The 16,153-nt window shown below is 39.8% G+C and overlaps 2 protein-coding genes across 7 annotated transcripts in view; both read left to right on the plus strand.

The window, feature by feature from the left end:
- LOC134878335 (adenylate cyclase type 9-like) overlaps positions 1-5,279 on the plus strand; it is a 28,461-nt gene extending 23,182 nt beyond the window's left edge. The window contains 4 exon segments of the mRNA XM_063904302.1: positions 142-301; positions 465-607; positions 802-825; positions 1,192-5,279. Coding sequence (XP_063760372.1) covers positions 142-301; positions 465-607; positions 802-825; positions 1,192-2,497 — 1,633 coding nt within the window. The 3' untranslated portion in view covers positions 2,498-5,279.
- A 1,634-nt stretch (positions 5,280-6,913) lies between these two features.
- The window catches only part of crebbpb (CREB binding protein b), a 36,300-nt gene continuing 27,060 nt past the window's right edge, over positions 6,914-16,153 (plus strand). For all 6 annotated transcript variants that reach the window (XM_063903789.1, XM_063903791.1, XM_063903792.1 and 3 more), the window contains exons 1-2: positions 6,914-7,775; positions 13,214-13,830. In XM_063903789.1, coding sequence (XP_063759859.1) covers positions 7,691-7,775; positions 13,214-13,830 — 702 coding nt within the window. In that variant the 5' untranslated portion in view covers positions 6,914-7,690. The remainder of the gene's footprint in view (positions 7,776-13,213; positions 13,831-16,153) is intronic.

A 16,153-nucleotide genomic window follows, 5' to 3' on the forward strand; every position in this document is an offset into this window, starting at 1 on the left:
ACGTTTTGGGCCAGATGTTTGGCATGACACACAATATTAGGATTAATTTCCATGTAAATCAGGTGGCCATATTTTTGTCGGGCATCTGTAACCCTTACCCTGTTATTATGGTAAAAAAGAGTTCATTGTTTTTTTCCTCAGAATGGCTTTCTACCTGGACACTGTGCTGAGCTGCACTCGGATGCTGATGAGACTGGTCTCAGGATGGATAGCGCGTCACTTTATAGGAGCCGTCCTGGTGTCCCTGCCCACTGTGGCCGTCTTTTCCCATGTTACCTGTGACATGCATCTCTCAATTCAGGTGGGATTTGTTTATACACCTCCCTGTAGGGCTGCCTTAAAAATGTCCATCTGACTTAATTATAATCAGCATAGGTCTTTTAATTGTAAAAATCTGTCAGCGAATTGTATTTGCTTATCTTAATGGATCCTTTGACTAATGATGCGCTTCATATTTCCCCCAGTTCACCATGTTCATCTGCTGTGCTGTCATCATAGCTATCATTCAGTACTGCAACTTCTGCCAACTCAGCTATTGGATGCGCTCAGTTCTCGCAACTTTGGTGGGGCTAGCAATGCTTGCCTTGATATTCAGCTCCCCCTGCAGGTATGACATACTGAAGAGAGACAATGAAATGAAGTTACATATTTAACAAATGTGATCTAATTGAATTATGTGGTCAATAACAGTGACACAAGGACACTGGATGACTGATTTTATTTTCAAGAAAAGATAGGTTGCTGGATTTCTTCATAGACTTAAAGCATTAATAACTGCTATTTGTGTTTTATCTCTTCCAGCATTGCTAAGAGTCTGTTTTTGTGGTGAGTACACATATTATTGTTAGCATTCTTGATGTCATAGTTTGTAACCAGTCAGTTTACTTGTTTTTTGTAGATAATTGCTGAAAATGGGGCTTGTGTGTTACCTGCAGGATTGTTAAAAAGAGTAGTAAATGTAGTAGGGTGCAAGAAACGTATGCCAAAAGCCTTTGTAGATTCAAGATTCAAAGGTCTATTGTCATAACATATACACAACCACTGTGTGATATGTAATGTATGAAAAACTTAGATCACAGGTTCCTCTTTGTAGTTGCGGTTATTACTTATAGAAATAGACGCTGCTAATAAGACCATTTTTTAAATTTTCCTGCATTTCCCTCTTTCTCTCTCTCACTCTCTCTCCACCAGGTCGGATGTCAAAAGCAATACCAGCTACAGTAACAGCTCCATCGTCATGTCTGAAAGTCCAGCAGACCCAACCCCAAAGGACCTGCTGGGCACAGAAGCCTGCGTGGCCTTTTTCCTGGTCCTCCTCCTTATCTTGTTCCTTAACCGTGAATTTGAAGTTAGTCACCGCCTGCATTACCATGGCAACGTTGAGGCTGATCAACACCGCATCAAGATCCAGAACATGAGAGACCAGGCCGACTGGCTGCTACGCAACATCATCCCCATCCATGTGGCCGAGCAGCTAAAGGTCACACAGAGCTACTCCAAGAACCACGACAATGTGGGTGTGATATTTGCCAGTATTGTTAACTTCAGTGAGTTTTATGAGGAAAGCTACGAGGGAGGCAAGGAGTGCTATCGTGTCCTCAACGAGCTAATTGGAGACTTTGACGAGCTGCTACGAAAGCCTACATTCTCAAATATGGAAAAGATCAAGACTATCGGTGCCACGTACATGGCAGCAGCAGGACTCAACGCGCAGCAGTGTGCCGACGCAGCACATCCTCATGCACATCTTCGCGCCCTTTTCGAATTCGCCCTTGAAATGATGCGTGTGGTGGACGACTTCAACAAGAACATGCTGGGCTTTGGCTTCAAGCTTCGCATTGGATTCAATCACGGGCCTCTGACAGCGGGAGTGATTGGCACTACTAAGCTTCTCTATGATATCTGGGGCGATACAGTTAACATCGCCAGTCGCATGGATACAACAGGGGTGGAGTGTCGTGTGCAGGTGAGTGAGGAGAGCTATTGCGTGCTTAGTGGTATGGATTATGAGTTTGATTATCGGGGCACTGTTAACGTCAAAGGCAAAGGTCAGATGAAGACCTTCCTCTACCCGAAGAGCAGTGACAGTGGCCCTGTGCCTCAGTACCAACTCTCTGTGTCACCCGAGATCCGGGCACAGGTGGATGGTAGCATCGGACGCTCACCCACTGATGAAATCGCCAGCATGGTTCCTGCAACAAGCATAACAGCGAGCAGCACACATAATACGGTACCCAGTGCCAGCGCTGGTTCCACAACTATCAAAGGGCTCAGCCATGGGAGAGAGGCAGTCAGCCATGAAAGGCGTTCCTCTTCAGAAACCTCAAATGCTAGAAGACCTTCATCTCACCTAGACGGACCTTCTTCTTCTGCAACCCAACAACTTCTCATCTCATCATCGGCCCAGCAAAATACACCCCAAACGTCCCAAAAAGACATCAAGAAGGACAAATGCGATGAAGCGCATGACAGTGTTGGAGAGTTAACACGACTCTAAAAATATCCTACTATGGCGCTTTTATCTTAAATTGTCTACCCTTTAAGCTCTTGTTCCTGCCATTTGGCATTTGTAGATTCACAATAGATTTGGTCCTAGAATCAGAGAGAAAGATCCGCAGCCCTCTTCTCTGCAAAAGGTAGACAGCAGGTTGTTCGTAATGTAAATCTGACTGGCTGATATTTACACTGGAGGGTGCTGGCTGGACCTCAAATTGACCGTCAGGCAGGAACATACAGAGGAAGTATGATGTGATGTCTCTCAGACCTTTTCTTGCCTGTTACAGATCGCAATTTTCTCCCATTAACTTGATTATCTGTACACCTTTAATCTTAATTTTTTTCTTTCATGTCTTTTAAGTGCCTTTAGAGTAGAATTATGTGTAGACTAAGCCGTTTGAGTAACAGAAGGATATCATAAAAAGGGAAAACTGTAAATAAGCAAACTTTTTTGGGTAAAACTGCTTACATTTTGTTACAACTTTGTAAACTATGCTTTGCTATTAATCCTTTTATTAAACAAGAGCTTACTATACATACGGAAAGTGCTACAACATGAAGAACATCACAATGTGTGTCAATTAAAGGGAAATAATACCGTAATAATACAAGATATGTATTAGTAAAACCTGAACTAGAATGCAACAGAGCCTATTTCCTTGTTCTTCATTGAGTACCAGAAAATTCTTCATGAGAAGCACAGCAGAAACTAATCAATACAGGCTAAGGGCCAACAAGGCTAAGCTGCGCGTCGAATGAGTGTATTTGCATGCATACTGTGTGTGTGTTCGTGTGTGTGTTCGTTTTTATGGCTCTGTTTAGGAAAAAGATCAGGCTAAGTTTGATAAGGAGAGTTGCCTATGAGTTAATCAAATGACTTGCAGGATCAGGACGAACATTTCAGGACTGCGGTCGGAGGAAATATAAATCTAATGTCAGCTTTTTCCTCTAGCCCCTGTTAAGATCGTTGTATTGCCTCAGTACCGTGTCATGTCCAAGCCACATTTAATCAGCATGCTTGCAACGATAGCTGCATCGTAGCTGAGGTTAGATCTGGAGTTGTGTTAGATGTTGATGAGTATTTCGATGGATCCTACAAGGCACTGCTGTACCTGTAGACTATTTTGACCGTAGATCAAATACAGAAAACAACTGCCTAGGTTTTGCTATGGATTACACAGTGTTAGGTGATATGGCTTTTTAGCCATGGATAATCAAAGTGGAATGTCACTAATCTAAACTTAATGTGCTCTATTGTATTTATTGTTACACAAAACTTGAACTTTCTATGTGAAGCGCCAGTCTTTATTTTATTATTTAAAATATACTATTTGATGGAAACAGTTGGATGCATTAGCTGCTTCATTCTTTCTATGGCATGAAACTTAATGTAATAACGGCACTGTCGATGCAAAGGCAGTGCAACAAATATATTTGGTATGATTGCCTATGTGTTTTTATTCCTTAAAGACTTCTAATATGTCAGATGACTAAGGAAATCAACATGATAAAACTGTACATCTCTGTTGCTGTTACAACTTCTCTCTTTTATTGTTTTCTTAGCAAAAGGATTGTGTGCTCAGAGGCAAATACGTTTAACCATGAAATCCACTTCAGTGTCTTACTTGTTTGATGTTTCAATATCTATAACAACACTTAAACCGATCAGTATTTTTAAAGTAATAATGCAAACAACACAAGGGACACATTTGCCTTCTTTTATCATCAGACACGTTATTTTAACAAATGCCTAATAGGTTGATAATTGGTTGTTTTGTTCGTGCCTTTTAACTTTCTACTTGTTTTTTTTCGCTGTCCGTTTTGTGTTGCTTTAATTTCTTAAGACACTAAATATATCTCTTAAGCTTAGCAGGATAATGTTAACTTTTGTGCTTTAAACACCTTTTTTTAAAAAGATGTTTTCTAAGGTAAAGAAATAGCAGTGCCTTTTTTCTTAATGTTTACGTTTAAATGTAAGCATACCAAACATTCAACATCAATTGGCCCCATTGCCTTTTTGTTTGGCCTTCCATTGTGCACTTTATATTGCTCGAATGGAGTTGGGCTGATTTTAAATGCAATAATAATTACTTTGAAAAGGAGAATTCCCTTCTTTACACTTATGAGCACACAACCCTTTTACCAGCCTAAAAGGGTGTTTTTGTTAAACTAAAATAAAGGTAGAATAATATTTGTTCTTATTTATGGTTAAGCGCTTAATATAGATCAAGATACTTCAGTGTCAAGTAAAGCACATAAGCAACAGTTCTTTTGTTTCCTCCTGGTTTTTTTGATAACATGTTTGTTTTCTATTAATATTGTATTTGGGATTAACAGGAATAATTACATAGCTGTGTTTTCTATTTTAGCCCCTTTTCTTTTTCTACCAACATGATCTTAAATGTTGCTTTGGGTTGACTGATCGAGATGTAAGTGCCATTCTGACCCAGCAGAATGGCACACGGAGAATTTTGATGCCAAAGAGTGTTATTGCCATCACTTGGAGCTTTTCTTAATATCTCATTTCTCCTTCGTTTGCAGATTATCTTGTGCTTGTTTAATAACATTTCTATATTCACTGTTCAGAGACATTTGCAAAGGAGCTCACTTTTTGTGTATAGTATGGCTTTATATTGTATAGTTTCTGAGCATTTTCTATTATTTATATAGACGCATGTACTAGAGTATTAAAAAGTCTAAAGAATTGGGTGATTTGACAATGTTGGAATAACACTTGTGTACTCAGTTTGCCTGCATGTCCGTAAAAAAGCGTGTTTGTAAAACAGTGTGGTTGTGTGTTTTTGTAAGCAATGCTCCATTTGTATCATTTCAAAAAGTATGAAATGCAAGACAATAAGGCTTCAGTTATACCAACATCCTTTTCTTCTTTTTCTAAACATTCAAAATGGGAAATTGAAATGGGCGAGACACTACTACATGTCTGCAGTCAGACAGTATTTCAGTGGCCTGCTACAGCCAAGTTTTAAGGAATTGTTGCTTTCTTTAGAAATGTTTTTGTACATAGCACGTTAATGGGTATGCAAGTGAAGGTCACAATTGAATAAAATAAAATGATGGTACATTTTGTCTGGTTGAATTGACAGTGTAGCCTGTACACTACTTCCAATCCTGTATTTGTACTGTACTGTGTTATACTGTGTGTATTTTTGCACCATACTTTGCATTGCCTTACATTGTTGCTTTTGTAGATTGAGATTTGACAAACAAAACATTAGACGCTGTTATAAAATATGAAACATTGCCATGTATTAAATTACCCATCATAATATAAAGTAGTTTAAAATGTACTCCACTTCAAACCAGTGTCAAGATTAAGTTCAGTTTACATGTAACTGAATTAGTAATGGCAATCTTATATGCAAAATAGCAGGGTTAGATACGCTGCATTATAAATACTTTTACTTTCAATGATGTATGTAGGCTTAAATTTTGCTTCTATTAGTTATGTACTATTTAGCTTTTAAACGCAACACATTGACTTTAAGTGGAAGTGTTTTATTCATTACTTTGTTACTAACCATTATTGTTATAACTCTAGTTAAGGATCAAATGACCTATTTTATTGGTATCCAGACAGGGTATCAACAAAGTTACTTAGCGTCTTAAATTGAGCACATTTATTAGAGAAAAAAACTGAAAAGAGATCCTAAACTTACAATAATTTGTTTGAATTATTTACAGATGGAGCGGTGAACGGTAATATCAAACCTTTGCTGTCAGATTTGCATTACTGTTCATAATTATTCATGGTCAATATAGACCATAGACAAACAGTGTCGGTATAATCTGTAACAACTCAAGCTAAACTATTGGAATCAAAATATACTTGAACTTATTATGCAAATTAGTCCATTTCAGAATAATATATATATGATATGTTTTGATTATAATGATTGATGCATTAATGTGTTTATCAAAGTTGGTAAAGATGCATCTGCTTTAATGACTTTGTATAATGCAAAGTAGCTTGTGAATGTTACTCCATGAGTAACAAAAGACTCATTTAAGTGTTGATTATATTTCACATTATTAATTCAAATCTAAAGGTACAAAATAAATGTAGTGGAGTAAAAGTAAACAATTTACCTCTGAATTGTAGTGGAATAAAAAAGTAGCATAACATTGAAAAGTAAAGTACAAGTATCTCAAAATTCTATTAATTACAGAACTTGAGTAAATTTTCATGGTTACTTCTCTGTGGGTTTGAAAGTAACAACATAGTACGGTGGTATTTGTTGGGTTATTCCACCCCTAGAGGCAGTTCAGCGTACGTCCACATGACGTACGGTGGGACACAGGTTTACGTCAGGGCGTCATAGCGCGACACCTCTCCCTCCTCCCTCCACAGTCTAGCTGGGAAGAAAAAAAACTTTTTTTTGTATCGGAGGAATCAACAGCCGCCATCTTGACGCGGCTCAGAATCAGGATTTCGGGGGGAGCATTAATTTTAAAAACCGATCGGAGCTACTCAGACCGGGCTCAAACGGGTTTTTTCGTACAGAAGATCGAAGTGTTAGTCCTTCCGATGAGAAATAATGCAAACATTTGAGGATTACACGGGTTTTTACCGTCTCGACAGCCCACTGTATATTTGATTTCCCTTTTGGAGAGCGCCGTTTCTCGCCGTATCTCCGTCCCGAGACGCTGAATTTACCGGGAGACAGCGACCACAAAAATAATCCAGCTCATAAAAAATATTCTGGGAATTTTGCTCTTTTTATTTAAGCCCGAAATTGATTTTATGGCTGCTCGTTTCGACTGCGAAAAAAATGATTCTGTACAGACGTGAAACCGGCGATCTGCGGAGAAAGGGATTTGCTTACGCCTTGTGTAATATTTTATGATTGATTTTTATTTATTTTTCTCGAACTGAAATAATTTTTGGACGTTATTATTGAGGATAATTATGTGGGTGTTGGGTGTTGGATTATCATGGGGTGATCTTCGGTGGCGAAGCGTGGCGCTGTTGCCTTTCTTTTGAAACCTTTTTCTCCAGGCAGCATTTAGCCAGTCTGCCAGTCAAGAAAAAAAAACAAAAAACAGTCCATTGCTCCTTTACGCGAAACGATAAGAAAAGTTGATTTTTTTTTTACAAGCCAGAGGTCGACAACGTGGACTCATCCTGTTGTTATTTTTCTGCAACATAAACCATTCATAAAATATCACGACCAGGATGGCTGACAATCTGCTGGATGTCGGACCCCCCACTGCAAAGAGACCCAAGCTTAATTCACCTCTCCCTGTATCAGATGGCCCAGGTAAGAAAAAGACATTTAACTGACTGACAAGGAAGTTGTGCTATTGCATAACATATCTATATGTATTAAACCTGCACCGTTTATTGCGTTTATGCTTTTTGTCGGGATGCATCCTCTAGGAAAAGTGCTACAGTAAAGTCAACCCATTCGCCTCTTCAGTTGTGCTTTGCAAATATCACATGGAAACTACAGTACTAAAGTCCCAACAGGATGGCTTGAATAAATGAACAGCAGATTAAAAACATTCAATTAATTGTAAAAGTGCAAACTCACTACCTCTTCATCACTGAATTCCTAAATAGTGAGAGTAGTGTCCCAACTTTTTAGTGTTGTACAGTCAAAACATAATCCTGCTCACCCATCATATCATCTGAGATAGAGTCGAATACAGTGTTGTCAGTACATTTGCAGAAGTGTCAGCGTTGGTTTTCTCTTTACGGTTTGACACATCATTTTTGGTATGATGCTGTCTTCATTAGCCACGTTGCACCTTTGCATTTGTTAGCCATTCATAATAGAAGTGTTGTGATCCCTTTTTAGATAACAATATTTAGCTTTCTGCTCACCATCACAAGGAAACATGCTGCATCTGGATCCATTGAGTTGGATTTGACTTGGTGTCGTGCTCATTGCCTCTTCAGAAGTGCAGATACAGCACAGGCACCTGAAAGACCGAAAGATAATCTCTCACCACTAGGTCTGTCTGCCACTGAATGCTCAACCCTTCTTTCATTCAACAAAATGCTTGAATCGACGGGATTAAAATGTATCCAGAAGAATATACTGGGCAACCCCACATTGCATGAAACATCTGTGAGGGTAAAATATTTTTACCACACATATATCCCCAAAAAGGTGCTGTATGGAAATGCGGAATACATTCTGTTTCATTTATAATATATTTGATATAATCCTCAACATCTCTGTCCCTAAATATTATGGGACATTTAACAGTGGTCATTATTTGTTCTAGTTATCATATCAGCTATTACTGTCCAGAAGCAAGCCCACCCCCTGGGCGTGTAACAGGTGCATTTTTGGAAGAACTGTTACAAACCCTTTTAACCCACATACATTTGCTTACTTTTCACATAGTTGCTGAGTTCAGAGACGAGTCCGCATTCATAGTGATAGTAATATTACAGTTTCATTGTAACTCGTAAAAAAAGAGCGTCACATATCACATCATATGGAAGTAACTTTGAAGAGGGAAACCTGCTGATACTGTCTATAAAGTTGGCCACGCAATCACATGGGATATTTTGATATTTGACACAGAACGACGATTTAATGCGTCTCTCAGTAGAAAGTTGAATACAAAGGAGTTGCACTAGTTGTCCGTGTCTAAAAAGAACAAAACAGGCAAGACAAATGACAGGATATTGTCTGTAGAGTAGGGCTGCAACTAACAATACATTAACCTTTTTTAGTTTAATCATGTATAAATACAAAAAAATGTTGGTTACTTTTTCCTATTTCGTGGGCAAAAGCTTTGAATGTATGTTTTGTCCAACCCGCTGTCAAAAACCACAAGATATTCAATTTGCAATGAAATAAAAAATAGTCAATTTGAGACTTTGGAGAAACTCAATGTTGGCAAATTACCTGAATTAAAATTGATAATAAGTGGTAATGTAGTGGTAGTTAATTTATATTCGGATCAAGTTAACAACCCATAATTGCAACTCTACTTAAGAACTGAAAACATTTTCCAATTCACATTAAGTGCGTTGTTTGGTAAGCATATTTCTTTCTTGTTACAAAGGCTGAAAACATTGGGTCGACACTTTTTGTCACTTTCATTATGCTTATACACTAGTAGTAAAATGCTGCTTCCATCTTTATTGTCCATCCAGTCTTTTGTTGTTTAGCAACTTAAACTCTTCATGAACTTCGCTTTGTTGGTATTCTTTAGGCAGAAGCTACCTCCATGCCTTGCAAAAGCATGCATCGTCTCATTTCTGTGAAATCAGTTTGGGGTGGCACCACTTCAGCCACCTCTTTGTCTGGTGGGTTTGCTCAATTGAAATGGCAGTGGAGATCAAAAACATCTGTGTGCCATTTACAAACAATTCAGAATGTGAAGTTTATTTTTTCGTCCTCTTTTGTCCTTTGTGGATGGCTGCATTATCCAGTCGCGTTGACAGTCCTCAGTTTTCATCCAAGGTAGCTCATCTTCTCAGAGGGGTGACAGAAGATTTCTCTGGGCAATAAAGCAGTCCGAGACTGACTCCTCCCCCAGTGCTGCTGCCAGAAGCTCTTTCTGTCTCAGTTTACACTCATACACACACAGTCACAAACACATGTATTCAGTAAGAAGTTGCACAGTGTGTCTTGTAGACTTGCTCTCTTGAGCTCACGGTCTTAAGTATACTGGGACTATTTTGAGTGCCACCCCGCAGATGGATAAGTATTTTTTTTATTCTCGTTGAAAAAGCCCTTCGAATAAAGGCTGAAAGATATGAGGGATTTGCACTTAATGGATGCAGTGTATCTGTAAGTACTAATTTCAGGAACTAGATGGATGTGGTTCATCATTTCACCTCATGATGATTCCTCCTTGTTACCTTGGATGTTAATGCAGAAAAATAAATATGATAACCATTTGAAAATACAATTAAAAGACATGTTTAGTTGCTTTAAAGATTGAATTCACGTTGGCAATTATTTCTTGTTACAAATAATTATGATAATAGGATACCTTATGGGTTTGACTTACCGAGTTTCGTTGGTTATAGGTAACACCTTTCCATTATTGCTGGTCTGACTGATAGCAACATCCAGCCCTCCGCACACTGAGCTGTCACTCACAGCCACACATTAGCAGCCTGTGTTTGATGTTTATGTTAATATGTGACCGTTTGTTATGGTGCTTTCATGTCGATATAAGTGTGTGCCTGTGGCCACCAGCAAGTGCCAGGCTTGTTTTCATTTATATGGCTGAGTGGGCGTGTCAGCGCCAGGGGGGAGAAAGGGGCAAGCCACTCTCCAACCCTACTGTTCACCTAGCGGGGTTTCCCCCTCCTTTGTCTGGCTTCTGTGAATGGTCAACATCCCCTGGGTCTGCATTATTCAGCTACACCACCATTATCTGTTGCTGAAAATCGTCAAGTGTTAGTTCTGCCTTCTACCAGTGTGTCGTAGCAGTGACAGACGTTACTCTGGATCTGCCGACTAAAGTGTCAGCTGAGGTGCCACTGATTGAGATGAGGAGGGTGGTGGGTGGCACTGGAAGCCATCTAATCAGCCACCTCCATCAGTCCCGCCGACCTGTCGCCCTCTTCTACCTTTTTCCTCCTTCTGCTTTTAACCTTTGTATTATACAGCTGCGGAACATTTTTAGAGACCACTTCAGCATGATCACTTTCTCTTGTTTGATTATTTATAGGTACGTCTTTTGAGTTAAAGGATTTTTTATTATTGTATTCTATAAACTACTGGCAATTTTTCACCGTGTTGGAATTCAACACACACTGGAATGGCTGCCATACATGTAGAGATAAAGAGTTAAGAAAAAATTGGAGTGGTCTCTTAATTTGTTCCGCGGCTGGATACTTCAGAAAGAAACTGTAGGTCATGTCATTCATTCAAATGAAGTATGTCTGCAAGAAAAAAAAAGTCATTTTCTCTGAGTGGCTGTGGTCTTCATAAACACTCTGCAAATCACTGCAGCCCAACCAAGCTTTACAAGTCGCACACTAATTTTGCACATCTTGAAGTCATCAGAGCTCTTCATATAAAACACCTTATAACAAGTTTTACAAATCTACTGCCAATCGAATGTCTCTGGCACGAGGCTTTTATCACCTTTTCAATTAGGCATGACATTTTCTATTTCTTATTGTAATTCTTACTGCGCAATTAAACTACGGTTAAAAAAACAACAGTGATGATGCCTCTAAATTATAAACCAAATGAGACTTCCTAACGTCACCACGCATTGCTTCTGGCAAACACTTTTCTGCAATATTCCAAAATCCAATGAAAAAAATCCCAGTGCTTTTGGTCGAGGGAGCCCTTGCAATGAATCTTCCAGGTTCCCCATGTTTAGCCTTCCACCACATATTATGTCCCTTTAGTGCTGTCGTGATAATGAGGCAACCATGCCCCAGCTATGCTTGGGAGACAGCAGTGGAATCTTACCCTTTCCATCGCAATCGTTCTCTGACTCTGGTCAAGCAGCCATCTGCAAAGTCTGTTAATATCAACCAGAATAAAGCGGCTAACTGAAAATGTTCATGTGGCTGCTGTAAAGCTTTTGGTCAGATACCACGGGCAACCGCAATGTATTCCTCAGGTGAGATAAGTGTGACTCGCGTGTTGGGATTCTGTGGTTAATTAATGGTTCCTCATTGGATATGCTCATCATACCTTTGTTGTAACAAGCAAGTTCAAATTGTATTCACAGCCTCTAAAAATGAGTTACCATGCTGAAGGCACATTTCTCCTTCGGCCCGCTTTCAGGCTCCACTGTAGCTTCTACCTCTTCAATTTGTGTGGTTTCATTTTGTGGCTGAATAAGCCTGGGGCAATGCACAGGTGCTTGCTCTCAACTATGCATCATTTATATCTGTTGCTCTGCTCTGAGACTTGTTGCTGTGCTAAAAGGTTGGGCACTTAATTTAAAACATTTGTCTGCCATTCATGATTCCCTTAATTGCCACTATATTTCATTAAGGAACAGGTTGGATTCCTTTCTAACCAAAGTAATCCAGTTTACCCAGACGTTATGCTAGGCGTGTGTGGGGGTGTGGTTGCAGGGCTGGTTAGATCTTTATTGGCTGACACACACAGGCACTATCGCACCTTCACGTTAAGGACATGTATGTGTGATTTGGACTGACCCTCAACTATTACTGTTTTATGTTTCCTATGCACCTTTTTACGTATCCCTGGTACTGGGCTCTTGTAGTGTACGCACATTTGTCTGCACAAGAACACAATTAATCTTCCTGCGATACAAACGTTTCGCACGGCAAAGTTACATTGTGTTCATCTACATAGATATCAGTTTGAAATGTTAGAGCTATACTTGAACTGTGTCATATTTACCCTTTCTAGGTTAGTTTCATAAGCTATTGGAAGACAAATTGACAATCATGTAGCAATGATCCAATATTTTTGATTTGCTGCCATTAAACAAAACAACAACATTTAGGAATAGTTACTAAACACACACTGCTAATGTGCCCGTCAAATGAACAGGAAAACGCATGGTAATGAAGGGACTTGAAAAGGGGGTCTGCAGCACGTCTTTTGAGTATTCGTGTATGATTTGCATCATGTGTGAAAACCAACTCTACCAAGCAACATGAACAAAACGTAGGTTATATCAGAAACAACTGATATGAAAGTTGAGTGGCGACAAAGTGGACAGGCGGTGTAGCCAAGGTACAAATCATCAGCTAATTGTTATTTCCTGTTCTTTCTTTTTTTAGATCTTGTGTCTCTGTTTGACCTGGAAAACGACCTTCCAGATGAACTCATCCCCAATGGAGACTTGGGAATGGGAATGTCTTCTAATGGCGGTCCAGGTGGAGGGGGTCCTGCTCTCAACTCCATCGTTCCTGATGCAGCAGCCAAACACAAGCAGCTGTCGGAGCTCCTACGACCGGGAAGCTCCTCCATCTTGGGAAGTAGTCTCAACTCTGCCAGCCCCCAACAATCAAGCATGGTGGGAAGCCAGCTAGGTGCTGTGCTCGGTAAAAGTCCACTGGGACAGGGCTCTCCTAATCACCAGTCTCCCCAGGCCCAGAAAGGAGGTGCAGCTGCTGGACAAGGCAATGGTAGCACGGGCATGGGCTTCAACCAGGCCATGTTGAACAGTGGGCAGGGTCATGGGGTCATGGCAGGACAAGTAATGAATGGGGCTCTGGGACCGGCAGGCCGTGGTAGACCTGGTATGCAATATCAGGGCCAAGGCATGCAGGGGGCACAAGTGGGTGCTGGACCTGGTGTTGGAGGCAGTGTGCTGGCTGAGACACTCACCCAAGGAGGGCCTCAGATGGGTGCACACAACGTGATGAACGCTCAGCAAGCTGGAAACATGAATAAGGTGTGGCTCTAAATTCTTGTTTTTACTAATTACCAGTTACCAGTTGTTTGTTCATCAAAGTACAAGTGGGGCATGGCGTATGGGAGTTCATGATAACCCGTTCAGTGCTTAAAATCCAACAGAGCAAAGTCATGTCACATTTGCAAATATATCAGATCTGGTTTGTCCAATTTTGACTTGGATTTTAAATTCACAATACATTTTTTGAAAGATGGACACATAATATGGAGCTTATTCTGACTTTTTGTGGTTGCCAACATATACATTTAAATGAACATTTCTTGTGTTAGCTGGTCAGTTTTCGCTTCTCGAAAGACTCAGTAATTTGATACCTCTGTTAAAAAGCTCACTCCCTGCTAGGGCTGCACAATTAATTGAAAATCTGTTGTCATTACGATATCAACATTATTGCAAAGCCTGATAGCTTATTCCATGTGCCATGCATTCACGCCCTGCATGTTAATATATGTGACCAATCATTAAAGCCTTACTTTGCTCTAGATGCCCCCCTCCCCATATATCAGTCAGGCTATTGGCCGAGATGGTAAAGCCCATGTCAGCTGAACATAGTGATGGCTGAAGGGAGAGAGGGGGGAATATATGGGTGTTGAACATGCAGGAGAAAACTCTTATGTAAAAAAGCACGTCTGATATTTGGAAGTGTGTTAGTTCCAAGACAGATGAGGTTTTCTGAACGGGTTTTACGCAAGTCATGAAACACAACCAAAATGCTTCCGAGATTTGCCAGGGCAGCGCAGTGAGCGCACGGCTGGCTAATGTTTACATTCATAATATCTGTTCAAATGACAGCTGCTATCTACACCGAACACTGCACAAAACACTTGGTTATTATTTCATATTCAGATTTTTGATGAAGGTAAAGCCCGGTGACCGGTCCGACTTGAGATAGTTGAATTGTTTTTTACTACGATCCCTTGATTGCAATCTGAATGTTTGGCATGTGAACATTTCGCCGCTTGTTTGAATTGTGAAATATATTGTGTGTCATTCCGGTGATAATATACATAAATATTATTCACGTGTGCAGGCAGTTCTTTGATTCTCTAGAACAGGTAGACAGAAAAATGTTGCAAAGGGGGAATTAAGATATTTTGTCCAAATGATTATTAAATAATATCTTAACTATATATAAGAAAACTAAACTATATTGTTGGATTGAAATGAACGTTTTACATTCTTTCAGTTTCTGCATAGTCTATAGTCTGGGGTTATGTTGGGAGTGAATCCAAAGCAGAAAGACAATAACAATTATTGATGCACCGATACATCGGTGAGACATCGGCATCAGCCGATGTTAGCCCTCTCCTTTCCTCTGTGAGGAGCTGCTGCATGACTTCCGCCCCGTGTAGCGGGTGTCTGCAGGATCGGTATATTAAATCATTAATTAGGTGTTCTTAGGAGGCCGTCGTTTATATTTGTAACTTAGTTATACTTGCTGCTATTCACTTTAACTTCCAGAAACTTACTATGGCTTGCTCAACCTCTCTCTCGCTCTTACACATGCACACCATTATCCCCCACTCTCAGATTATTAACAGATTATGGTTTACATAGTAAAACATCGGGCATCGGTATCGTCAAAATTGTTATGCTTAACATCGGTCGACATTTTTTCAATCGGTGCATCCCTAGACACAATGTTTGTTTAAAAATCGCAAGTGATATTGTCTTCGCCATATTCAACAGTGTGTTATATTTCACACATCGCAAGCTTTTCTGATATTGTGCAGACCTACTCCTGCTAATTTGAACACAGATTTGTTTTCCAATTTAATCTTCGTAACTGATATTTGCGGGACCACTAACCTTCGCACCGTGGTTGGGCTAGGCTGGACAAGGAGACTTTCTTTAGGAAATGTTTTCAGCAATGATATGGGCTGTTGTTGCAAGCAATCTACTTTAAAAAAAAATGTATAGACAATATTTCAAAGCAAGTTTTTTATCTAAATAAATATTGAAATTATATTTCTATTGCCCTTGCCCTATCGCTTGCTTGTCCTCCGTTCTCTCCTCTTTACCACGTATTCATTTTTTCTTCCTCGTGAGTCTACCGGAGAAGCAGTCACCCAATTCAGGAGGTTGAATCTGTAGCAGCGTATGCATCATTCTGAGGGTTTGACTCAGACTATTGGAGAGTTTTATAGCAGTTCTAATGTTTTTATTATTGCATTCCCATGCCTCTATAATCTGAGAGTGAGTACAAACAATACAAACACAACAAGAACTGCAGTTGTTTCATACTACTACTACTACAGCGTGAAGCTTTGTTATTTTAGTTTGTGAATGAATCATGCTAAACATG

The sequence above is a fragment of the Eleginops maclovinus genome, chromosome 16 (genome assembly GCF_036324505.1).
Source record: "Eleginops maclovinus isolate JMC-PN-2008 ecotype Puerto Natales chromosome 16, JC_Emac_rtc_rv5, whole genome shotgun sequence".
NCBI lineage: Eukaryota > Metazoa > Chordata > Actinopteri > Perciformes > Eleginopidae > Eleginops > Eleginops maclovinus.